General features: G+C 36.9%; 2 protein-coding genes across 4 annotated transcripts in view; one reads left to right on the forward strand and one right to left on the reverse strand.

Moving 5' to 3' along the window:
• Nucleotides 1-6: 6 nt before the first annotated feature.
• The window catches only part of LOC129765073 (calpain-11-like), a 255,570-nt gene continuing 228,478 nt past the window's right edge, over nucleotides 7-27,098 (reverse strand). For both annotated transcript variants that reach the window (XM_055764924.1, XM_055764923.1), the window contains 6 exons: nucleotides 4,249-4,389; nucleotides 4,028-4,181; nucleotides 3,094-3,969; nucleotides 2,567-3,029; nucleotides 2,449-2,504; nucleotides 7-364 (listed from right to left, as the gene is read on the reverse strand). In XM_055764924.1, coding sequence (XP_055620899.1) covers nucleotides 338-364; nucleotides 2,449-2,504; nucleotides 2,567-3,029; nucleotides 3,094-3,969; nucleotides 4,028-4,181; nucleotides 4,249-4,389 — 1,717 coding nt within the window. In that variant the 3' untranslated portion in view covers nucleotides 7-337. The remainder of the gene's footprint in view (nucleotides 365-2,448; nucleotides 2,505-2,566; nucleotides 3,030-3,093; nucleotides 3,970-4,027; nucleotides 4,182-4,248; nucleotides 4,390-27,098) is intronic.
• On the forward strand, nucleotides 14,683-26,924 carry LOC129765075 (glycoprotein-N-acetylgalactosamine 3-beta-galactosyltransferase 1-like). 2 transcript variants are annotated; one of them, XM_055764925.1, is made up of 4 exons: nucleotides 14,683-15,683; nucleotides 24,868-25,276; nucleotides 25,337-25,563; nucleotides 25,604-26,924. In XM_055764925.1, the coding sequence occupies exons 1-4, from the start codon at nucleotides 15,632-15,634 to the stop codon at nucleotides 26,191-26,193; spliced, it is 1,278 nt and encodes a 425-aa protein (XP_055620900.1). In that variant the 5' UTR covers nucleotides 14,683-15,631; the 3' UTR covers nucleotides 26,194-26,924. The 2 variants fall into 2 exon arrangements, with proteins under 2 accessions (XP_055620900.1, XP_055620901.1); XM_055764926.1 differs by having other exon boundaries at nucleotides 14,689-15,683; nucleotides 25,616-26,923.

Raw genomic sequence — 27,098 nt, forward strand, 5'->3', positions numbered from 1 at the left:
CCTCATTAAATAACGTTTATTTTCAATGTCAACAATTCAATTCCTACCGATATATTATACTCTTGCTACAAAAATGTTAACTCATGTATGCTTGCTTGTATTCTAGACTTGTATAAATTACTATTATTTATTTGTTTTAAACATGTCAGTTTCATAATACTTTTTTGATCAGCGTTACAGTGCTTATTCGTTCCCTAAATTAGTAACATTCTAAATTATTTTTAAATTCCTTAGAATTTTTATTGCATTCTGTTTCTGTCACAGATTTTGCCATAATCGTTAAGGTTGTCTTTGGTTCTCTTCCGTTTTTTTCCACTTATTTAGGATCCGATGTCCCTCAAGAATAGATAGTCATCAGAATCATCTGAAACGATGTGGTTCAATATGGTCACTGATAATGGATAATGCACAAAAGTAATTTCAAAAGAAATCGACAAATGACCAAACATGATTATTTTTGATTCCAATGAAAGTTTGTATTCCGTTTGGGTTGGAGTAAATATGAGTTTTCCACAGCATTTGGGAATTCTTTGACTCAAGTGTAACTATTGAAAAAGGCGTATCGATTTTAGGATCTTCGATAATGTATATCTCATAAACTGTGAGTTCTATCGAAATAGTGTCTTAGAAAGAGTTATAGGGTATTGATGTCCAAACGCGGAAAAATATACACTGAGAAATTAAAGTATTTTTTTATTTTTTTATTTATAAAAAAAAACTTTAATTTGCAATATCTAAGATACGTATTTTTGAATTAAAAAAAAAATATTTTCATATAAAATAGAAGTCATGTAGAAAATTTAAAAAATGGGCACAAGATGGTAAAACTATTTTTGAGGAACTTTGTGGAGCATCGAATTTTTATGAATTTTCTAAACTTGGAATTCATTTTAGGCACAAATTATGAATCCTGATGTGATTTAAAACAAAGAAGCTCTTCATCAATCTCCTTCTAAATGCAGCCGTTCTCGAGATATTTGCAAAAAAAAACATTTCTAATTTATTGTCTTTATCAATTTTAATTTGTTTCAAATTTATGCATGTATTTTTTTTTTCACATAAAATAGAAGTGACGTAGAAAATTCAAAAAATGAGTCCTAGATGGTAAAACTATTTTTGATAAATTTTGTGGATCATCGAATTTTTATGAATTTTCTAAACTTGGAATTCATTTTTAGGCACAAATTATGAATCCTGATGTGATTTAAAACAAGAAAGCTCTTTATCAATCTCATTCTAAATGCAGCCACTCTCAAGATTTTTGAAAAAAAAACATATCTAATTTATTGTCTTTTCCAATTTTAACTTCTTTCAACATATAGTTTTTCCGATCGGCCTGGGTTCAATCCCAGCTGGCGTCGTTGGGATTTTCTGAGGCGAAAAATCTCTGGTTACGTCTTCCTTCGGAGCGGAAGTAAAAGAAGTTGGCCCGGCTCATGAGTTGTTGAGTCTGATAGGTAGGAACAGGTGGAGTCGCCTCCCTGATGTCGGTGATTGGCACTAAAGTGGCGGAAATAGGCCGACGAAAAATAAGCGAAGATAAAAAAAAAAAAACATATAGTTTTACCAGAATTCAGAAATTTTATCAGAATTCATAATTTGCGACTAAAAATGATTGTAAACAAACAAAAATTCGAGGTTTCAAAAATTCATAAAAATTTGATGTTCCACAAAGTTCGTCAAAAATGGTTTTACCATCTTGGACTTATTTTTTAAATTTGCTACATGACTTCTATTTTCTATGAAAAAAAAATAAAAAAAAATTTAAAAACATATATAAATTTAAAAAAATTATAAAATTGAAAAAGACAATAAATTAGAAATGTTTTCTCAAATATCTCGAGAATGGCTGCATTTAGAAGAAGATTGATTAAAGGCTTTTTTATTTTAAATCATAACAGGATTCATAATTTGTGGCTAAAAATGATTGTTAACATACAAAAAATCAATGTTTTAAAAATTCTTAAAAATTTGATGTTCCACAAAGTTCGTCAAAAATAGTTTTACCATCTTGGACTAATTTTTTAAATTTTCTACAAAACTACTATTTTATATGAAAAAAATAAGAAAAAAATTGATATGAAATAAATATATATTTTATTAAAGTTTTTTTTGTAAATAAAAAAAAGAGTAGTAATTTTTTTTCTCAGTGTATATTTTTTCACATTTTAACATCAATACTCTATAAATCTTTCTAAGACACTAAGACACATTTCAGTACGACTCATAGTTTTGAGATATAAATTATCAAAGATTTTTCTTACTAAAATCGATACGCCCTTTTCAAAAGTTACACTTGAGTCAAAGAATTCCCAAATGCTGTGGAAAACTCATATTTCCTCCAACCAAAACGGAATACAAACTTTCGTACGAATCAAAGATACAAGTTGTTAAAATCTGCCTTTTTTGTTCGATTTTATTTGGAATTGCACACAATGCAAATCTTACCTCTTCCAATGACAGTGGACTTGCTTTTGCTTTGGCATCCAGACTATGATAGCGCTCTGAAAAAGGAGAATAATTTAAAATATTCGACTCCATCTGGTAAACAAAATCCTTCACAAACCATGGGCGAGATGAAGCCTGGCCATCGACAGCAAATATCCCTCGAGGGTGATCTGTCTGTTGCGTGTGAACCTGCTAACCAGCGCTTCCAGTACTTTATTGCTAGCGGTGGCACCTCCGGCCCACAGAAGTCCCCGTAAACAGTACGAAGAAACTTTGGACGCCCATATCCCACGGCTGAGTGTCGCCGTTCCTGACGATGATGGTCCACAGCGTCGAAAGGCGGCCTTCCAGAAACGCATCAATCCAATCAGCGCGGGTACGTGCTCGATGGATAATCGTCCCCCAAGTGCGGGATCTCTCAAGGCCAACATTCCTCGACACAGTTCCAGCGAAGGTCCACAATTGATCCCACCTAAGCCCCGAAATCCGCGATTGTTGCCGCCATGTGCTTTGAGGATTGCTTGCAGTTGGGGAGAGTCTATCTCGTGAGGGTATCTCGTACGCAACTTATACAGTATTCTCTGAAAATGGCAACAATAATTGTTAAAACATTCAACATCGGATGGAAAAAGGCTAAAAGCTTACAGAATCTATGGTTCTTTCATCACAAAACTCGGCCGCAATGTTGTGAATCACCAGGTTCTCCTCGTTGACCTCCCAAACGTCAGTATGCTGATCGGCGAAGATTCGTAGCAGGAAGCGGCCTTCTCTATGCTGTTGGGCGTGTGGCATCACTACGAAGTCTCCAGCGGGCAGCGCGAAGAAAGTCGCAATTTCTCTCAGGTTAGATAAAGGAGCAAAATCCAGTGGCATCTGTTCGCTAACATATTGAGGGGTGACTCGTTGCATTCCCGGCGGGACTTCATATATCGTAAAACCAATCTCATCGTCCTCGTAGTTTCTGCTTCGATAGCACTCGTACTTCTGTGCCACTGCCACAACTACATGTGCCTTCGCTGGGTGTCCCGTCGGCACCCGTATTCTAAACTGAGGATTTGTGGCGGTCGTTTCAATGAATTTGTGCGGGCCTCCTGCGTTGAATCCGGCTCGCCATTGTCGTACCGCCAGTGCGGCTCTCCAGGGTGTTCGCGTGTGTAGTCCTGGCTCCAGTGCCCAATCATCCGGTCCAATATGGGCCAACCAGATAACGACAAACCTTGAGAGAAATTCGTTGACTGACATCCAAAACTCGCAGTCGTTTGAAGATCTAGACGACAGGAGCTCTCGATCCCGCTCGTTCAGTGCGTTCCACTCCCAGCTGCGTTCGGACCAAGCACCACACCATACACCACCCCATTCGCCTCCGATCCAGGGACTCCGTAGTCTGATCAGGCTGGTGTCCCCTGATTGACCGCTTGCTTGCGATGAGTCCGATGAATTTGCACGCACTCTGGCTAGTCCGGTAACGCTGTACGGGTGCTCCGACAGCAATCCCGATCGACGTCGTTTGGTTTCCTTTTCCTGAAAGTGGTCATTCAATTATTAAATATATTTACAAATATGTGAGAACAATCATTACCACTCCACTTATCGCTACTAATAAGGTTGATCTTGGCACGGCTCCTCCTAGCAGTGGTCCGCTCGGTGGGACACTTTGAACCACAGCTCCGGTGAGGTCTTGTAACGCACGGCCCACCGTTCCGAACTTGAGGAAGGCGTATCCTCCGTATAATCTAAAAAAATACAAAAAAACGGAAGTTAATCGTGTACTTTTGGTACTCCCATCGCAGTATATCTCACTTGGCATAAGCTTTTTCCAACAGCGCCGCCCAGAAGACATCCGGTTGGGAGCAGTGCATGTGAGCGGGTCGATCTCCACGTGTCGGCAAGCGGTCATCTACTCGTACCTCGATCCATTTGCCCCACTGCCAGAAGCGGAATCTGTGTACAGGAAACAGGAATAGTGAATTCGATATTGTTCAAAGAATTTGCTTAACATTCGTTAACCCTTTATAAGGCCGTGGCCACAATATTGGCATTAGCTGCACTTGGAATATTATTTCAATATTTTGCTTAACCAAATACTTCTAAAGGTATCTGGCAATACTTCAATTTTTTAGGGCTACTAAAATGTACGATATTAATGTGGGAGTCATCACAACAAAACTGCGATTTTGAAGCGTAGAAAATTCTGTTTAAAGTCGTTGAAAATTTACAAGTTGATAAGTTTTTAACTGTGAGCATTCTATTTAGGATCCAGTGTGAGATTATGCAGTTTTTTTTAAATAAAATAAATGGTGTATTTGATTTAAAATTCAAACATTAATTTTTTTGTGAGTCTATATAAAATTTTTTTTTCACTGCACTAGATATTGTATTATTGATATTATTTTGGTTTTTGCATAACCAAAGGCATTGTACCTTTGAGCTTACGGTGAGCAACAGTGCTTATTAAATCTGCATTTTTATCAGCAACGAATTTTCATCTCATGATGAAAGTATAGCTGCATATTAGCATAAGATGTCACTATATTGAATTACGAGAAGCAATACACTTTTCCAACGAACAGTCCAGACATCGAAACTCCTTTTATAGCTATATTCAGGAATTGTCTTCAGTTCACACAGCGAATTCGTTTTTATGTCTTCAATGCTATCAAAACGGGTTCCACAAAGCAGGAATTTTAGTCTCGGGATTAGGAAAAAGTTTCACGGGGCCGTATCTGGAGAGTACGGTGCTTGTTCAATCACATTCGTATCATGTTCGGCCAAAAATTCGTTCACAATGGTTATTCGATGAGCTGGTGCATTATCGTGGTACAACATTCAACTGTTATCCTTTTCTCTCCCAAACGCCTCATACACCAAAGTTTATTGACCGTTTGGCCCTCTGGAAGGAATCCCGAATGGACAACAAAAATCTAATCCATATCAAAAATAGCAGTGCAAAAAAAAGTTAACTTGTTCTTGTAAACTTTTAAACAAACCAAATGACAAATCGCGCTCAAAATTAACATTACGACTACTGAAACTAGTAAGAATAGGGGGATTGTGTCCAATACACGACTTCATTGGTGCCGTAGGACAGTGAAATTTTTTTATTCAAATCGCTTGTTTATTACTTCGGATGTTATTTTAGAATGTTTTGAAATCTTAAGGCGGAATTCGACCTATTCAACATGATACATGCTACAAGTTAAACGTAAACAACAATGGATATGATACTTGCGCGTTTTTTTAAAGTTTGTTTCCACCTCAGCCACTACACAGTAATGTGCGATCGCGCACTGCTCCAACATATGTCTTGATGTTATTGTTTTTATAATCAATAATTTTGTTGCTCCATGATTCTGGTGAATTATGATAATCGTCAATAAATGACGTAGTTGCCCCAACATTGTCGTGCTGCACACGCCGCACCGATCCGCAAGCCATTGGATAAGGGCAACATCGCTCAACAATACCAATTATGTCGTAAAATGATACACTCCAATAAGCAAGAAGCATTGACTTGTAGCATGCATCAAATCGAATAGGTGGAATCCCGCCTTTAGAATCAACTCATTAGTAGAATGATTTGGGAGCCCTGCAGTCCTATTTCGTAGAATCAGCGAAATTTGGTTGACTCATTTTTTGAACCACATTTTTGAACCACTGCGTCCACTATTTTGAACTATTATGGTATACCTCTTTTTTATACTACACTTCCAGCTTATCTACTGCTTATTGATGAAGAAGTAGACTGGGAGCTATAGCGAGATAGGTGCCAGTCAGGAATAATCTGTTCAAATTTATAATTCTGATCGGCGACGCAGACCAAATTTTCTTGGACTCCAGAATAGCTTTATCAAGGTGTTGAAGTCTGCGTCTTGTTAGCACTCCGCTGTTACAAAGCAAATGTTCTAACGTTTCGCTCTCGGAATTACAAAAGCGACAAATATCATCTTGTGCTAAACCTATGTTTTTAATACATTGCAGACCGCTCACGAGATTTCTCGTATTTCGCGTTCTGTCTGATACGGATGGATCACGAAATGACCCGTGTTTTCTACACTTGAAGATTAAACCCTTGGTTTGCCAAGAATCTAACAAGGCCCACCGATGGCTCGCCTTCGTCTCCTCCACATCGAAGGAAACGATCTCACTCGTGGAATCCGAACAAATGAAGCATTCAATTTTGCCCCAAAATGTGCGGTCCTTAATGTGCTAAGATGGTGTTTACTCGGATAGTGTCCTGTTACAAGACCAGTGAGTGTGCTGAAGTCTTTCTCATTAGGGTTCAGCAGTTTTGGTTGACTGATAATTCATTCTTGCTCTCGCGAGAACAATACCCAAACTGGTCATAAGCAGTGTTGCCACACGTACAGAATTATCTGGAAAGGTACAGATTTTTTTTTCGTTCTGATTCTGTGCGGTACTGGGTTCATATTTTCGTCAAAAAGTACAGATTGGTACAGATTTGTTTCAAGTTTGGAATTTTTTTTACATTTGAACAAAGCAGCATTAAGACATAAGACGACTTTTACGCCGCAGTATCGCTTGGTGCTACTGATCATAAAAGCATTTACAATGCAATAATTGATCAGCTTAGCTGCTTGTCGTTAAAGTCTATTGTTGTACTCAACGAATGAGCAAGTCATTGCATTTTATTCCAGAAGTACGTTCCTGTCCAATCAATCTAGTGTTAGATTTAGTTATTATTAAATTGCTAGTCCTAATGATATAGGAAATAAGTTATATTTTAAGGTGAAATTTGACTCTGTAAACGTTAGATAATGAGTAATTGAGTCTGATTAATAAACGGGTTTGGAAAAAATACCAGAAATATTATTTAAAATAATTGGAACAGTTGTTGTTGAAAATCAAATAGCTGTGTGTATTTCATATGAAGTTATGAACAGCTCCCGATTCGTATTCATTTAGACAATGTTGTACAGAATAAAAGATCGACTCGGAGAGTCTACTTGATTACATGAACCTTGATGGGTGCTCACGTCAGGCTCGTCCAGAATACTCCATCATTTTGTTCAACAAATCTGTTGTATCTGACGAGTTAAGGAACAAAACAAATAGTCATGAGAAGCTTTGGTTTGAAAACATGTGCCACATCTTCATCAACACACCGAAGTGGGTTTTTTCAAACATGAAACATGTACATTGTAACATTTATTGTATAAGAAGATTCCCAAACCACACACACGTTACACCGAAGAAAGTCCAACAATGACACGGGTAAATAATTAACTGAAAAGGTCAACCATGGTTTACCAACCACCGAAAGTAACTGTAAAATGTTCAACACTTTGCGTGGCCAAATGACAGGCAAGTAAGGAAAAGATTTAGCACCTTCTGGTTGTGGTGCACTCGGTTAAAACAGCAGAAGCAGCAGTCAAGTACAGGACCGCCAGCAGTCGACGCCACCGGAGTGAAGAGTGCTTATGAAATTAGTTGTTTTGAAGTAAATATGCATAAATTAAAAGAGACGTATCACTCTATCGCAACACTGGCGGAGGCCCACCAGTCGCGTTGACCTGACACAAAGTCGATGGGGTACTTGCGGTCATGTTGCGTAATGAGGTGGCTAATTTATAAAATACTGCCTTGAGGTGCATCATGCGTGCGCTCAAATTGATAAGGAGTGGTTCCTAATTGAGATGTCATTTGATTATGTTTATTTGGAAGTGCGAAGAAGTAACATTTAAAGCTGGCTTTCCGACTCTTCGTAGTAACACAACATGACGAGTTAAACATACATCACATGATAATAAATGACGGAAGCGCCAATGTTTATTTCTCGAATTAATCTCAGCCTCGAAAATTTATTGTTTTCTTTGTGAACAAACGCTAACGCTAAAGACTCTAATATCAATGCCCAATCACAGTTATTTATCAATGGATTTCACTATGAATCTATAAAATAATACAAGCGTATTCTACTTTCTTTCATTTGTGCTATGAGAGCTACGAGTAGCGGCATCAAATCAGAATTTTGCTGTAATCGATAACGTATTGATTGTTAGGAAATTAGTTCTTTTAAACCCATCTCGTTATTTTCAATCTACTGCTAAGTGAACTTGGCAATACCCACAGATAAACAAGGTAAACTTCAGTATTCGGCCATCAAAAACAAACATAATGGATTCGGACTAGCGTCACTTTTTCACACCTGCGGTTTGTTTTGGTGAAGCATGTTCTCAGACGGAGAAACACAGGTCCGGGATGGATGATGTCTGACGGTGGAATCAATCACACTTTATGCGCATCAGTGTTAGTTAAACCTTCAACGTTTTTGATTGAAGCGCATAAAGTTGAAATGATTATTCGATTATCACGCGGTCGTTCTTAGGAGGAAGTAGTGGGTACCTCTATAAAGCGCGCGCTACGAAAGGCCAGTTAACACTTCAATTAAACGAATTATTGCCTTTCTTGAGTAGGGCAATTATGAAAGCGTGCCAATAATCGGGCTGCAATAATTGTGTTGATGAATAGCGTAAACCTTCATTGATCGCGGTTCGAAAGTAAGCCGGAATCAGTGGTTCAGCATGAACACATTTAGGGTGATATTTTTTAGTTTTGTTCTTCAAATTTTCATATTTTCACAGTTTACGTGTGATTCGTGACATGTGAAAATGGAAAAAAAAATATAAGAGACTACTTCATGGTTCTCATAATCTGTCTAGTCAGCGAATCATTGGAGCTACAATAGTGTGATGAGCGGCTGAAGGCAATACTGAAACTACCAATGCATCCAGAAAAAAACGCATTGTGTGGTGGTTATGGATCGGCGCAATTCTTATTGGTTCAAAAATGAATATGGCCTCGCTATCAGTGGATGATTAGGAACTTTTTATTTGTACAAATCCAAGCATACCACACAGCATACGAAGCGATTGTCCAATTCGACAATTGTTTTAAAGAGCAAATAATATCTTGTTTTGGACCTGTAAAATGGCCGTCTGGATAGTGCGGCTTGATTGCTCATTGTGGGGTTACGTGAAGTTTCTCGTCTATACTGAGCTACAATTGAGACCTTAAAAGGACCTATGGGAAGGTACAGGTTCAAAAAAGTGGAAAAAATCTACCCTCTGAGTGTAGTCGCGGCCAGTACTTTCATAACATTATCTTCAGAAAGTGATTGTTGTCTGTCATTTTAACGGTTGAACTAAAACAACAACAACTTATTTTATGAACTCTGAATTTTACATATCGAATATGTATTCTATATCATGGAGTATCACATTTTATGCAAGTGAAGAATACAGTTTAAAAGAAAATTGGGCCGGGTATCGATTTTTTACTATGATGATGAAGTTTTAACGGCAATAACATAAAATTTATAGAAAAATAGAGTGTGAGTTGGAGCTATGTTCTAGGTATTCAACTCACTTTGAATGATAAATTTAATTCAAATTTCAACAATTTAAAACTGCCTTTCTTTTTATCTGATAGAGAGTACATTGATTTATGAACACGAGTGTCGCAACCAGAATTTAATACAGCATAGTTTTTAGAAATGTGAAACTATCACACTACAAATTTTATAGACTGTCAATGACAGACGTGCCAACCTACAGAAAAAATGAAAAATAAAAACAGGTGACTGAGAACGCCACACGGTGGTGATTCCGGGAACTGTTTTGGTCGAGGTAATATACTCACGATTTTAGAAAATTTTGACAAAATATGCATAAAATCATTGAACTTTTTGATTTTCAATGAATAAAAATTTAATTTAGACTTATTTTCATATTGGTCATTTAAGCAGCTTTGGATACTCGCAATCTTCGAAAAAGAATTCGACTTCTTTTTGAAAAAGGCCAATTTTTTATTATTTTTTTCAAAAAATTATAACTTGGAAACTATAACATATACAAAATTCTGGTCAAAGTATTAAATGTAGGAAACTGTTTAATTTTTCATAAAAAAATTGTAAGACCGCATTTTCGACGTACAACTACGGAATTATATTACTCCGCCTGTGTATCGCTTCGGATATTATTTTAGAAAACATCGAAATTTTTGGCACTATGTCGTTTTCCTATCTGAAAAGTCGATTTTTGGCAAAAAAAAATTTTTTCTAGAGATAACAGCAAATCTCGACGTTTCATTAAATTTGTATATATTTGGCATCAACATATTTTTTTTTTTGAAAACCCCGACTTCATGTACTCCTTCCCTTGGTTAATTTTTTGGTTTTAAAAAAACCCAAATTCGACGATTGTGCGACACTACTAAAAGAAGTTCGATTGGGCTGACATTTTGTATAGGATAGTTTTTCATGGGAATCAACATTTGGAAAAGTTTGAAAATTCGAGATGACCATTATTAGTACTCTAATGTTCATATTCCAAAATTTTAGATATTCCTCCATATCAGCACTAGCCCAAAACAATCCCGTATACTGCTGGCATCTTCTTTGCCGTAGCACACATCGCTACAGAGGGCTCCCTCTTATGCAAGGGTATATAGTAAATGTTTTTCGCAATACTTTCCATTCATCCAATTCTTGTATCGAACTGTGTGTGAAATCAGCATTAGGCATGAATGATGTCCGCTCGTTATGTTGTGCTTGCTAGCTCACTCGCAACTATGGTTTCATTCCATTCCATTCAAGAGGCTTTAAACTTATTCAGTTCATTCGCCTCTAGTCCTGAGAAGGGCCCTTGTGAGAAGAAGCTCTACTCCATACTCCATTAAAACCACTCCCGCTCAACGCTCGCCGGCAACGATATTGCTTCGATGATCACCCAACGAGAGGAGGTGTGGATGGCTTATTTATACCAAATAAGATGAAAACGGACAGAAACGGATGTATTGGTTGCTCGTTATTGACGGCGGCACGCCACTAAACTGTCTCATCGTTATTGTGTCATTGTGTCATGATTCGTAGCATGTAACAACAAACAAACGCCACTGGGGGAAATGACTTCTGCAAGATCATATTTGAACAAACGAAAGTGGAGTAAAAAGAAAAAAATTGAAAATTTTTTTTTCTGAAAAACGTTTTTTTTAGAAATTCTAAAAAAATATGTGAATAGCCTTTATAATTTCCAACAAGTCACCCATACATTGGAAGATGGGAACTTTTACAGGGAAAACGGTTTTTCTAACGGCAACTTTTTCATTCATATCTATTCATATCTATTCAAACCTATTCATATTCTTTTTAAAATTTTTATATTTTTTCAAATTTTTTCAAACATTTTTTTTGAGAAAAAATGAGTTTTAATTTTTAATATATTTTATTTTCAATAAAATTAAAAAAAAATTTAATATTTTTTAATGAAAACCTAAAAAATTTCCTACCTTTCGTTCTCTAACTAAAATTTGTAGGCTTATAGTTTTTGAGTGATTTTTTTTTTGAAATTTTGAGTTTCGTTTTAACTTTTTTGTCGAAAAATCTTAACTCAAAAACTATATGACTTACAAAACGACGTTTTCAGAATAAAATGTAGGAAATTATTTATATTTTCATTTAAAAATATCAAAGAAATTTTCAAAACAACATTTCATTGAAAATAAATATTTTGAAAATTTGAATTCATTTTTCTTAAGAACATTTTTTTCTAAATTCTGAAACAAATAGATATGAATAGTCCTTACAATTTCCAACAAGTTACCATTACATCGAAAATAGGGCGCTTCTACAGGGAAAGAGTTTTTCCAACAACTTTTTCATGTTTTCGTTGAAAAATTACTATTAATGTTTAACAATTTTTTCTATTTAGAAACGTGTCAAGACTATATACCATATATTTTAATTAGATTTATAACTTCGTCCAATACACTATATCGCTATCTTGATTTAGTAGTAATTTTTTTTTTTTCGAAGAAAACATGATAAAGTTGTTGTTAGAAAAACCTTTTTCTCGAAAAGTTCTTATTTTCCGATGTATGGGTGACTTGTTGGAATTTGTTTTTGTGTGTTATTTTCTGTTAAATTTTCTTTTGGTATTTTTATATGAAAATTGCAACAATTTCTTACATTCCATCCTTTAACCAGAATTTCGTAGATAGTATAGTTTTTTAGTTTTTCAGTTTTTAGTTTTTTTGTAAAAAAATGAACAAAATTTGGCCCTGTTCAAAATGTAAATGTCTTTTTTTTCAAAGGTTTCAAGTATCAGAGTTGCTTAAATGACCAATGTCTTTACACCCACAACGTTGCACTGCTATCTGGTGCTGGCTCGAGTCGGTGTGAAATCCGTCAATAGCTATCGAAATGTAAGCAATACTATCTACGTCACGAGATACTGAAAACTGGATTTTCAGGTGGACCAGAAACATGATTGAGTAAGCGGTAGAGCTACGTGTTTAAAGTGTTCAAATAACGTCATTTACCCACTCTCATAACAATTTTGTAGCCATCAGAAGACAAATCATCCAATACCGCATGATGATTGTTGCGTGGACGTGGTTATTCTTTAATAACACAAAGATGGTCAATGGCCCTGAGTTTTGAACTCACGATCGATCGCTTACTAAGCGAACGCGCAAACAATGTGGGCTACGAAGACCCCCGGTGCTGACAGTTACAAAACAGAAAAAAAAATTTCAATTTGTTTTCGGATGTGTTACCAAATGTGACTACTTCCTAGGCGAATTTCTGACTGTTTTTGTTTTATACAATAAATTACTTTGGGAGCTGGAGCCGCCAATGATATTGTGTGAGCGCTCTTGATGCTCGCTGAATGGAAAGTGCAGCAAAAATGAAAAACGTAACTTATATTCCAGATGTCTGAATAAAATATGATGTTTTACAAAGTTGATGGAAAATGAGCTCATTCATTCATTTTGGGAAAACAACATATTAAATACACTGTTAAAACAATATTACTCAAATTACGAATTTAATATTAAAAACTTTTATATCTCAAAACACACGCTTCCTATACTTTTCCGTATATTTTTATTGAAAAACCCTTCCTAATTAATAAAGATATGTTTTCTTGGAAATTTATCAAAATTAAATACTTTGCGGAATCGAAACCATCTCGCAAGACGCGACTATCATTCGGTGACATTTATGTCAGGAGTCAATCAATTGTTTAACGAAGTCAATTGTTGTCCTTTTGAATTGTGCTATATTTGTCATTTCTTTAGCGGCGTCCTGAGGTAAATTTGTAGTCCACGATAAAAAAAGTTATCGTTGTGTCGTTGTTTTTGTGACCCGATTCATATATGCCTCATATATTCATACATAAATCAGTCGTAACCTAAATTGACCATATGATAATGAAAATTATGATTTTTAGTAGTTTCCATAATAAGTGCCAAGTTTCAAAAGAATCGGAGATGGTCGGGTCAGCGGCCGGCTGAATTGGCGTGGAATTGCTGAACATTCAAAATGGTCGAATTTGTCGGCATAAGTTAGAGACATCGATACCAATTTAACGCCACAAAAATATGTCACTAACGGAAACTCAAAAGTTACGATACCTTTAGAACGTACCTCGTACGAACCGATTCGTATACTGAGACAAGGAAGGATACAGAAAAATAATATCAAAGTACAGCTGAAATTTAAATGCATCTTTTCGTATTTTTCAGTTTATAAACATTATTTGTATTCTTTATGCGTACCACATCCATCAAGCTTCCTCGGCAGAAACGTAGAGCACCTTTGGGACAATTCGAATTGTGGGAAGATAAATACCATTAGGCCTCCCTATGCATGCTGACGACGCCGCTCTGTTATTCTGATTTTGTTCGGCGGAATTCTTGTTCAAATGATATTGAACCAGGAAGATCTTTTATTTCATTCATCTCAAATATCAAATAGAATAGAAAAATGATACGCTATCTCTACAGCTATTTTTCTGTAAGCATATTGGAATGATTGGAATTCAATTGAACGATTACTCCTATTAACATGTAAATGACACCTAATCAATTTATTCGTTATGTGCATTTACTAAAGTTAATCATCTGCTTACCATTGATATGTTAATAAAGAAAGAATAGGTGAATGGGGAAACACAGTCTAGACAGTAAGTTATTCTATCCTGTTGACAATAATCATTTGTCGTCAATCGACAAGGTTACGTAATAATCATCTCTTCTTGTCTGATGTTGTAAATTGATCAATACAGCAGGGTAAAGCCCGCGCGGCAATCAGTCAAGGCCAACTGGTGGCATCGAGCTTCAGTGTGTATATATGCGTCCGGATTTCCGTGGAAGGGAGGCTCAGTGGCTCATCGTCTATGTCAATTCGAAAAGAAAAACATATTTTTCAAACAATTATTTCCAATCGGTTCAAGGAGTACATGCTGCAGACATGCATTTGCAAACCGGTGACACAAGCTCGAATCACAACGCGCTATAATCGGTTGCTAATCATGATGTTATCCCATGTTTGGTTAGTTTTTTTTTCTCTCCCAACCAGGACTTCGTGACATCGCGGCAGAGTTGGATGATCCGGTGGCAAATGGCGTGTAATATGAACTACACTGCACAGAGTGCCGGAGGAAGCAGCTCATAAACAAACTTCGATCGCTGTCAGTGCTTGAAATTTTCTATGCAAGTTCCTAGTTTCGACACCGTGTCATGGATACATTAGGCGCATCATCAACTTATTCACATCGGCACGAACCAAGTGCCCTCTCCTATGCCTCCGAAAGCCGTGCATCTAATGTCTGGCAGAAGAAGGCTTATCTCGTTGCAACGTTAAGGAAGAAGCTTGCTTAGGACATGAGTCGCGCACATCATTTGTGTTTCAAATCTCGTCCCGGACGGATTGGTAGTTTTGACAGTGGAATTGATTTGCGCGCGCGATCGCTGGTAGTAGTTCTTCCGTTGGGCATACTAATGTGCCCTCCGAAATTCGTGGAGCGGTAGTGTCTGTTTGGCTTTCGATCTCAAGTTTGAAAAGTGAATGAAGTGCTCAAGTGCTTGACGAAATTTTATGCTACGGTTTGGAGGAGATGTCTAATTACGTTTACTGTTAGTGATAGCGGCGTTTGCAGAACCTTAATTGAATTCACAATCCGATGGTGGCGTGGCATTGGAGATGGGAAAATAATACGGCGAAAAAGCGTGAACTTGTGTCGAAGAAGCGGATAATTAAATGGCTTGTTAGAGAAGTGATGTATTTGAGAAGTGTCAGAGGTGTATGGTATATGGTGATTAGAATGGATATGATACATTGTGAAGAAATATTTTAATTATTCTCATAACTATTCAAACGATGGTCGATAACGTTACAGTAATGGATAGGAGAAATATCAGTTTGGTTCCAAGTAAGTAGCCTGAAAATTATGTTGTGTTGTGTATCTATGCAGGTAATTTATGTGATTAATTGATGTTTCGGAGATACTTGATTCTACATTAAAAAATTTCGATACTCATTCATACATTTGTTCATTAAACAATGTGTGGTTCGGCATTAATTTCATTTACTTTCAAACAGGACTAAGTGTCAACTTTTTATCGAGATTAATATTTTGCAGAGATGCATAAACTGTCACTTTCAAATGGATGACACTATTTGTAATACAGTTCGGACTCGATTATATACAGACTCAATTATATACAGTATGAAAAATTATATTTTTTTATGCACAAGGCGGAGTCGATTATATACAGTCTCCAATTTCATTCCACTGTATATAATAGAATCATGTATATAATCAAGTCAAAAACATTTTTTTCAATTCTTGATTATGTCACGCTCAAAAACATTTTGGCGTGATAAAATGGAAACGTGATATATTCGAAACACATATTTTTATTAAACGAAAAATATTTTTTTCCCTCCAATATGTATGATTTAAACATTATTCTTCGTGCTTCATGCAAAATTTATAGTAAAACATTTATTACAATATTTATCACATGGACCCGTAAAACAACACAGTATAACATGATATAACAAAATCATAGTTACAGTGCTTTTGTCATAGTAATTTCTCTTGTTTTCTCGAAAATATCCAGTAAAAAACATTGTAGCTAAATCTAAGTTATTTTGTTCTTCCCATTATATCGCATTACTCACATTTTGAATTGAAGTTTTGCATGAATTGCATTCTGTTTGCGTTGTCAGATCGCATATTTCAGAGCTGCTATTTCCGGTTGATTGCTGTAACTATTCTTCTTTTTCTTTCTTCATCTTCATCTTTCTCAACATCGGTATCTTCATCCTTTTCACTATTCCGATAAGATGTGTATGAAATATCAATCCTTCTTCGAGGTGATTGTGGTTGACGTGCTGTCAATATTCAAATAGCTATATTAGGGTGGCAATGGATGTATGAAAACAATTTCATCATCGAATTTCAAAAACCGATCATGTACATTTTGATTATTGGCCCAAAAAATGATGCCTCAAAACGCTCAAAGTTTTGATTTTTTTTAACCTCGAGAATCTTCCAAGGGAGCGAAGAAAAAATCAAAACATGGAGCGCTTTGAGGCACCCCTAAATCATGTCCGATTGAGCAGAAACTTTGCGCAGGTTCAATGCCTCGCCCAGTATTTCTGAATTTAGCATGATTGACATTTCAAATTTTTCTCGATATATTACTTTTATGATTTGAATTAGCCCATGATTCATCATTCTGTTGGCATTGGAAAATCTTTAATTAGTCCATCCCCAGAGGACATTTCATCCACGCAAGGAAAGGTGCGCAATGCAGTTATCTTTTATCGGAACGCCCTTAGCTTGTAGTCTTTTTCGGAAATTTCCAGAACAAACTGATTTTAGAAGCAAGAATTCACTTTGAATCAATCTATCATCAATGGATGTTTATGAGTACCAAAAACATTGTAACATGAAAATTATCCGTTTTTTGTTAGCTTTGAACCATGCGATGCCTTTTTCCCTCCAAACGAATCAATGTTTATCTGGTAATCATTTTGAAAAATGAGGCAAATTCGTTGCGATTATATACCTGGTCAACGGTCTAAGTCAGGGGTTTTCAAATGGTTCTCCGCGGGAAATTTGTGCTCCGCGAAGTTATAGCAAATGCTCCCACTTGAAAACCCACATCGCATAAAAAGTTCTTTAATTTAATTTCACTTGGCATATAGTGATTTATCTTGTTTACTCCAGATGTCGTCTAACTGCGACGCGCAAATGAAATGGAGTTGTTTCCAGTTGGGTAATGTCAATGCAAATAGAATTTGTTTAATTGATTAAAAATGCAGGTGCTCCGTCAAATGTTTTTGCTATAAAAAGTACTATAAATTTGAAAACCCCTGGTTTAACTAATTCTAAGTCGGTCTAAGTCTTCAATTAATTGAAAAATTATTCTTTGAAATTAATCATTGCACAAACTTTAAAACTGAGACAAGAATCGCAGAACTTAAACGACGCAGATACTGTCAACCACCACAGCCGTATACAACCGTTTCTAGCTTGCTGTATTTTCCCTTAGAGTAAACATATCTACCATCAATTAATTTAAACATTAAAACAATTCTACCTCCTGTGCGCTGCTACTAGTTTATAACGATAACCTTGTCGATAACGGCTGTAATTCCCTATTAAATAATATCACCTTGTATGCACAAACTTGGTGCGTTACTATCTTCGGGGTCGCGCACTTGGTTGTGCCGTCCTCTTACAGGCTGCGGGTTAAGACAGAGCGACATAGTGTCACAGAGCGTGTTGGGTGATTCCTCGGTTTTAGGAGCCACACACCTTCAGCAGCACATTTAATTTGTCTTATAGTGCTCGATCATTTCTAAATATACAGTTTCATAAATTAGTCCTGGTCCTTTAGCATTCTTGTGATTATCGTACAGTGTATACCGAATTGTTGAGCGATTTGTGATTTGTTTTTTTGACGTAGAACTACGTCTTTCATTAAGGGTACCAAATCAGAAAACAGGTCACGTTTTTATGAAATAAAATTAATAACTATTTTTGCCGCGAACGGATTTTGGCGATTTTCATACTAAACGAATCGAAAATTCCGTAAGATTTGTTTAATATACTATACATTAGAATTCCCTGGTTTGTAAATGGTTAAAATTCATGAAAACTTTGAGCGTTTCCATTTTCCCATACATTTGTTCTGTACATTTGTGTGCTTTCCCGAACAGAGCTGTCAATAACGAACAACTTATCGACGACCAACGGAGGGGAAGTCGTAGGATTTAAAGTCTCCGTGAACAAAGAAAAAGTAGAAGAATGAAGGGGAATACTTGCCTAGAGTATAAACAGTGGATCTCGCTGAGTCAAACTTTCATTCGGCATCGGACTGTTGAGCAATCCAGTTCACTTTGCTTTCGCTGCACTTCGATCTAAAATTGGACCCCACTAGTGGTAATCCAACTTGGATATCGTCGTGTGGTTTTTTCAGTTCGTTTTTGGCGTTATTCGTAACGTGTGTTTTTCTTTCCGCGTCATAAATTGGACACTTCGCGTAGTGTGTGATGAGCAAGAAGAAGAGGAAGGCAGGCTCGAGCCCTGCAAAAAACGAACGCATTCAAATCAAGCTCCCCCCGCTGGTGGTGAAGGCGGTCGCTCTTGACAAACTCATCAGCGAATTCGCATCGATGGGTGTTACAACAGGGTACAACCTGTGTGGCATAATTCAGTCTTTTTCCAAGCAGTTAACATTGTTTGTTTTCCGTCATCATAAGGGCTTCGTTGGTGCCTTCGAGGATGCATCAATGCATTAAACTGACGTTATGGCGAAGCAGACTTAAGTGCGCCAAAGCGTTATAGAATGATATCCGAAGATATAAATAAGCGACTTATATAAGATAACAGCGTAGTTCTACGCCAACAATGCGATCGTATCGTGGACACAACCTCCTATAATTTTTTTGACGTGGGACTACGTCTAACCGGAATATATGGAGGGTATAATGAAAACCTAAACACAGAACATGCAGGAAAAAATGAAAGATTTCGAATGCTTATAGCTCGAACATTTCGTACTGGATAGGAGAGATGTTTGCATCACTTGATAGGGAATATTTCTACGCATCTATCGCAACTAACAAACAATTGAATAACTGTAAAATGTTAGGCGTTATCTAAACGCCCTAACTGCATCGTTTTGATTGGCCCGATTTACGGTTTCCCTAACACAGTCATCAAAACCAAGCAGCCTTGGGGAAATCGGCATTGCAAATACATGAAAGTAGGGGGACTTTTGTTCTCATCGAAAAATGTTCCCTAACACAGACTTTAAAACCAAGCAGCGAAATTGGCATTGCAAACACACGAAATAGCCTAGAGGCGAGTGAACTGAAAAGTTTAAACCCTCTTAAAGCCAAAAAGAAGAAAAAGAACACACGAAAGTAGGGAGAGCTTTTGTTCCCACCGAAATGTGTTCCCTAATAGGGATTTCTAAACCAAGGTGCCTGGAGAAATCGGTATTTCAAATTCATGCAAGTCGGAGGTATTTTTGTTCCGACTGGAATGTGTTTCCCTAACACAGACTTCAAATCCATGAAGCGTGGGGAAATCGGCATTGCGAATTCATACAAATCGGGGGTATTTTTGTTCCGATTGAAATGTGTTTCCCTAACACAGACTTCAAAACCGAGGTTTCTGGGGAAATCGGCTCTGAAAATAAATGCAAACTGCGAGTACTTTTGTCCTCGCTTGCCTTTGTGCAGAGTGGAATATGTCTGTCCTAACATGATCTTCTAAACTTAGGAACCTGGGAAAATCGTGCAGCCACTAGAAGCGAATGAACTTCCCAGTTTCAAGCAAATTCGAGATTCGAGAAGTATGTACACTTTTGGGATGTAAACTTCAGAGGGAAATGTAAAATAAAATAATCGTTTGATAATTTTTTTTTGTCTTTATTGGAAAGATTTTCAGCCTTAGGCTGGTTCATCAAACGTTTGATAATTCTTCCGTACATATATTTTGTTCTAGTCATCATACCAAACGTAAAAGGTCCGTCATTAAATTTACTTGTAACGAAGAACAATCAATCACAATAAATGAATTGACTTTACACGGCATTTGTTCATTTTTTTCACTCACAGAGCAAATATATTGAACTCAATTGAATTTGGAAACTGTGAATCAAGAATTTAATCAATACAAACGAATGATTGCTAAGCTAAGGTAGTTCCACGTGAACCTTGCGGTTATATCATAGATATAACCCACTCATTTTTTTCCATTAGCTTATATCGCTTAGTTGTCACTACACAAGAATAAATCTATTACAAAAAATGGGTGGGTTATATCTATGATATAATCGCAAGGTTGACGCGGGACTACCTTATCGTACCAATCATTTGTTTGTATTGATTAAATTTTTGATTGAATGAAACAATTCTCGAATTCAATGAATTCAATATATTCGCTTTATGAGTAAAAAGATTGTATAATTCCATATAAGGTAAATTCATGCATTGTGATAGATTATGTTCTTCATTACAAGTAAATTTTATGACAGTCCTTTTACGTTTGGTATGATACCTAGGACAAAATATGTGAACGGAAGAATTATCAAACGATTATTTCATTTTACGTTTCCTTCTGAAGTTTGCATCTCTCAAGTGTACGTACTTCTCGGAAGACCGTGTTAAGGAAACATATTCTAGTTTGCACAAAGGCAAGCGAGTACAAAGTACTCGCAGTTTGCATTTATTTGCTGAGACTATTTTCCCACGCTCCATAGTTTTGAAGTCTGTGTTAGGGAAACACATTTCAGTCGGAACAAAAAAGCTCCCGACTTACATGTATTTGGAATGTCAATTTCCCCACGCTCCATGTATTTGAAATCTGTGTTAGGGAAAAACATTTCAGTCAGAACAAAAATACCCCCGACTTTCATGTATTTGCAATGCCGATCTCTCCAACGCTGTTTGGTTTTGAAGTCTGTGTTAGGGAACATATTTCGGTGAGAGCGAAAGTTCCCATACTTTTATGTATTTGCAATGCCGATTTCCCCAAGGCTGCTTGGTTTTGATGGCTGTGTTAGGGAAACCGTAGATCGGGCCAATCAAAATGAGGCAGTTAGGGCGTTAAGATAACGCTTAACATTTTACAGTTATTCAATTGTTTATCTAGTGGAAAATAACATTTTATTAATTGCGATAGAAGCGTAGAAACATTCCCTATCAATTGATGCAAACATCTTTCCGATCCAGTAAGAAATGTTCGAGTTATAAGCATTCGGAATCTTTCATTTTTTCCTGCATGCTCTGTGTTTAGGTTTTCATTTTACCCCCCCATATACTCCGGTTAGACGTAGTCCCACGTCAAAAGTATTACCAATTATTGCGATAAGGAATTTCTACAACTGATTAGATAATATATTTCACGACTGTCTCTTCCGCGGCTCAAACTGGGAAACGGCATAGGTCGTGAATCTCATTTCACGCAATCGAAGAGAAAGTTGCTCAGAATTATTCATAGTTTTTTATTCTGAGCTTATGAATATAATATACTTTCAAGCTTTCAAAGAAATATGTTGTATACGCTATAAATCCAACAGCAAGAATTTTGACGTAGAACTACGTCTTTCAGGAAGGGTGCCAAATCAGAAAACAGGTCACATTGCTATGGAATAAAGTTTACGTTAATAACTATTTTCACAGCTGTTTCTGATGATTTGGATACCAGTCGAATTGGAAATTCTCTAAAATTTGTTTGATATTACAATTCCCTAACCCCTAAACGTTTTAAATTAATGAAAATTTTGAAGCATTCCTATTTTCCCATACATTTGTTCTGCCGATCGATTTGTGTGCCTCCCGTACCCGTACCGTCAATAACGAGCAACTAATACATTCGATTTGAATCCACACCACTTCTCGTTTGGTGGTCATCGGAGCAACATCGTTGCTGGCGAACATCGAGCGAGAATGGATTCTTTCCCTGTCGGGAAAGACCAGCGAAGGAGAAGTATGGAGTAGAGTTTCTTTCCACTGATGGAATGAATGAAACCGCAGTTTCGAGTGAGGAGTAAGAAACTGCGACACAACGAGCGGACATCACTCGATCCTAATGATGACACACACAGCTCGATGCAAGAATGGAAGATATTGCGAAACGGCAATGTAATTTCATCCGCATTGACTACACACCCTCGAAAATTCGAGAGTGATAAAAACGCCCAGTGATATAATCGAGACGTTACTGTATATACACTCAAGTCAGTCAGTCAAGCGCTATCTAAACGCCCTATCTGCCCCGTTTTGATTGGCCCGATTTATGGTTTCCCCAACACAGTCAACAAAGCCAAGGTGCCTAGGGAAATTGGCATTGCAAATACTTGCAAGTTGGGTGAACTTTTGTTCCCATCGAATTGTGTCAAGGTGCCTTACATTACATGGCGTTTGTTCAAATGCTTTACTTACCCAGCAAATATGTTGAATTCAGTTGAATTCGAAAATTGTCCCGTTCAATCAATAATTTAATCAATACAAACAAATGATTACTAAGCAAACAGTAGTCCCACGTCAACCTTGCGGTTATATCATAGATATAACCCATCCATTTTTTTACTCGATATAGGATACCCACGATATTTGAAAATTCCGTTATTTTCTGAACACACATTATACATATGTGACGGTAGCAGATTCGTATATCCTACTTAATATGAATCAATGCTTATTGAGCCAGGAACTATGCGCCTGAGATAATACACATGCTTATCGAAAAATGTAACTAAACGTAACAGAATACTTTCTGGTAGTGACCTAGTAGGTAATAATCGTTATCCGTTATCGGAAGTAATCAAAGGCTTAACTTAATCAGACAGTTTCTTCTATCTTAGTTCTTCGATCCCTTGTAGATAAAGCTTTGTTCGGGTTCAAGGCGATACACACCTTTCGTGATAACGAATACTGTTAATTGATAGGTATATTTAAATTAATGCCCTTAAAAGTAACCTTTTCACTTCTGAAATCACATAACCGTAATATGATTTTCTGGTCGCATTTGGTGAGATTTGCCATGTGATGTGAGGGAAATGTGTCAATTTTGTGTCAAATGACCTAAATTTCTCAAGTACTTGGGAGCAGCGGGTGGTTGAGAAGTATTGTATCTATATAAAGTAGAATTTTCATAAACATCTGGATATAGTCAGAATAGTAGAAGAAATGAAAAAAAAACACGCCAAAATAAGCGAAAAGAAATCGATTCTGATGTTGTACGAAACCTCATGAATAGATTATGGTGCGGGAATTTGCATTCAGAAGCAAAATTGAATTCCTGGAAAATGGCAAAGATTTTTAATTTAGTTCAATAACCTAAAATTTTGTTGACAATCGGATGAAGGGTTGGATTCTGTCGAATGATATTTGTGCGATGCAATTTTATCGCTGATTCTCTTTATACCGACATATTGATACTTCTTGAAAACTGATGATTACTGGAGAAATATATTTTAATCTGTCGGTTTTCTCGGTGTATCTCTACCGGTAATCCCTAAAACTTAATAAAGCCAAGTGAAGCGGCACTCGGACAATCTGTACATGAAAAATTAAAAAAAAAACAAAACTAAAATTATGTTGTACAACAATAGAAGCTGCTGCGCGATGAAACACTCAGAGTGTTATGTTTATTTTCATTTCAGTCTCTCTGCAATTAAGAGACGAACTCCACTCGATGCCACTCATTACAGTAGAAGTATGAAGAACGCAACCGTTCCTAGATCGAAACTCGAATGACAGGACTGATTCGACGCACAACACAAGCTGAGAATCAAAATAGACTGAAAAACAAAATCCTTGGATGAACAAATGAACAGCTCTAAACATTTATTGCGATGTATGACATTAATCGTATTGATGAAAATTTCATGCTGCAAGCAATAAAAAAAAAGATCTTTGGTTTTGCATTTTTCCATAGTCGATTAATTAACGTTCATGGAACGTTCATAATTTGATTTCAACACTTCTGGAATGGAACGAGGTCATGTTTCAAGATAAAGCACTTTTCCACACTTTTGACTGCCATCAGTGGCGTCCCAAATTGCCACATACACGATATGTTGAAAATGTCCGTTAATATCACTGCTCGAAAATCTCCGATGTTGGATACTGGAGTGGCTAAAATGTTGATGGTCTCATAGCATGCCAGCAGCGCCAGACACGAACTTGAATTGCGTTATTGCTGACCTGCACAATCACTGGATTAAAATCTCATCGAGCACATAAAGTTGGAGAACTCACGTTCATCATTTTTTTCTACCTTCTTTCGAGACGAATGATCTCATCCCTCCCAGGAATAATGCGGAATTCCGCTTGGGTCTAGATTAATTAGTTATACGATTCAAGTTGCATGATATTGACTTGAAAACCTATCAAAGGGATATATGTTGACAATCAGATTAATGTTGATTACAAATGTTTTCTTGTTTGTTGGATGTGAAACTCAATCTCACGTGACAAAATAATCTATCATGAAAACAATAGAAATTGAATATAATTTTTTTTAGATTTTTTCCTTTCTGCTGGACACGAAATAAATTGATTTAATTATTCTCTTTTTTCAGGAAAACCCTTCATATCGCGCAAGCATTTCGCGTTCCTAATCGGCACCACCGTGGCATGCCTCTTCACAATTATCTCGGTGCTACAGTCAAATCAAAGCGATCTCAGGACGTTGGAAGAGCGGCTTCCGCATCCACTCAGTCTCACCGAAAACGTTCGGGTGCTATGCTGGGTTATGACCACCCCTGCGAATCACGAGACAAAGGCACTTCATGTGAAGCGAACCTGGGGTCGAAGGTGCAACAAACTGCTGCTGATGAGTTCCACCGAAGATGAGAAAGTTGGAACGGTTGCGCTTCCGGTTGGCGAGGGGAGGCAACATTTGTGGAACAAAACGAGGGAAGCGTTTCGTTATGTGTACGAGCATCACCTGAATGAGTACGACTGGTTCATGAAGGCGGATGATGATACGTCGGTAAAATAGAGATGTGTCCCAATTGCAAAATAATCTATCATGGGGATTTGTTTCAGGTATGTCATCGTCGAGAATCTAAGGTACTTTCTGTACCCATACTCACCGGAGTTTCCGATTTACTTCGGAAGTAAGTTTCGATACCCGGAGTATGTTAGCCAGGGATATTTCTCTGGTGGAGCAGGTTATGTGCTAAGTCGGGAGGCTTTGAAGCGGTTTATCGAGCAAGCTTTGGACGATTCAGCGCACTGTTCGACAGCATATGAAACAGAGGACTTAGAAATGGGTTAGTTCACATGGATTTGGAATGACTAAATGTAAAAAAGTTTTTATTTCAGGAAAGTGCATGGAAAGCGTTAACGTCACCGCGGGTGACTCCCGTGATTTTTTCGGCAGGAAACGTTTTCTACCAATGGAACCGGTTTTCCATCTAACATCCAATCCCGCGGAGGACCCCAATTTTTGGTACAATTACTACTCGTTTTATGAACCGTTCTACGGTGAAAACTGTTGCTCAGATCTCGCCATCAGCTTCCACTATGTTGGGGGCCAGCAGATGTACGCAATGGATTACATGATTTATGGACTGCATCCTTACGGGATCAGATATAACAACCCGGAGCTGCCACCGAAGAAGAACTGGGAGGAAGCGATGATTGTGGCGGGTCCTTACCCGGCAACAACAACACCCAAAAGCACGACGTTGGCGGATGACTCTACTACTGCTGAGATTAATACTGAAGTTAGCGATGATACCAGTAGATATCCAGAAAATTCTTCTGAGAGCACCAATACACAAACGAATGATTTAGGAATTAGTCAACCGTACAACACAGTTACGACTGGATTGGAACAAACATTCGAATCTTCATCAGTGAGTGACAAGAGTGAGAGAACGGCTATACAGAATGTATAATCATCGAGAAATATATTTCAATAGTTTTATACGAATAAAAATGCTCTGATACAAATTCGATAGTACAAAGAATTAATCATAATCCCGTTTTACTCGGGATTTTCAAACAAATCATTCATTACATTTACTTATCGTTTTTGAGGGCCAAATTTCACTTGTTTACCGTATTCTACACTCGACAAAAAAATTAGAGGAACGGAGTACGAAGTCGGAAATTTTGAGTGATTTTTGACATACTGTAACTTCGTGAAAAATCAACGCATATCGATGGAATGCGCATCATTTTGAAGCTACAACTTTTACATACATATTTTTATCTCGGTGTGTGTACGTGTAATGGGCAACAATATCGCGAAGAATTGAAAAATCGATTTTTCTTTGTATTTTCAAGAATATTTTGACTAACACAATTTTTTGCATACCATCTCAACAGCAAATCCAATTAACCTTATCAACCAGCTTTTATTTGGTTCCCAGAATGTTCCTTTTGGACCTTCCCACACCGAGATATTTCAGTTTGAATGAAAAATTACCCTTTGATGACCCTTTGATTACTCTTTAATGATGAATAATTCAATAAACAACCATCGCACCGCAAATCGAAAGGCAGTTTTGAAAAATCCAATGAATTTTGTACAAGGATAATATGTTACTTCGACAAAAAAATATATAAATTATTTGCATCGATTTTAAAAAAGTGCCAAAAACAGGATTTTTATAACGCACTAGCTGACCCGACAAACATCGTCCCGCCCAAAATTTATTTTTCGTTATCACATCCATGTTTTCTTACTAAGCGCTGTTCATGGGTCCAATCGCAGAATTGTTCATTGATTAAAAAAAATACATTTGAAATTACCTTTTACTATAAAATTCCTAGTACTTCTACCAAAACTCGTCATTAT

Source organism: Toxorhynchites rutilus, chromosome 2 (assembly GCF_029784135.1).
Source record: "Toxorhynchites rutilus septentrionalis strain SRP chromosome 2, ASM2978413v1, whole genome shotgun sequence".
Lineage (NCBI taxonomy): Eukaryota > Metazoa > Arthropoda > Insecta > Diptera > Culicidae > Toxorhynchites > Toxorhynchites rutilus.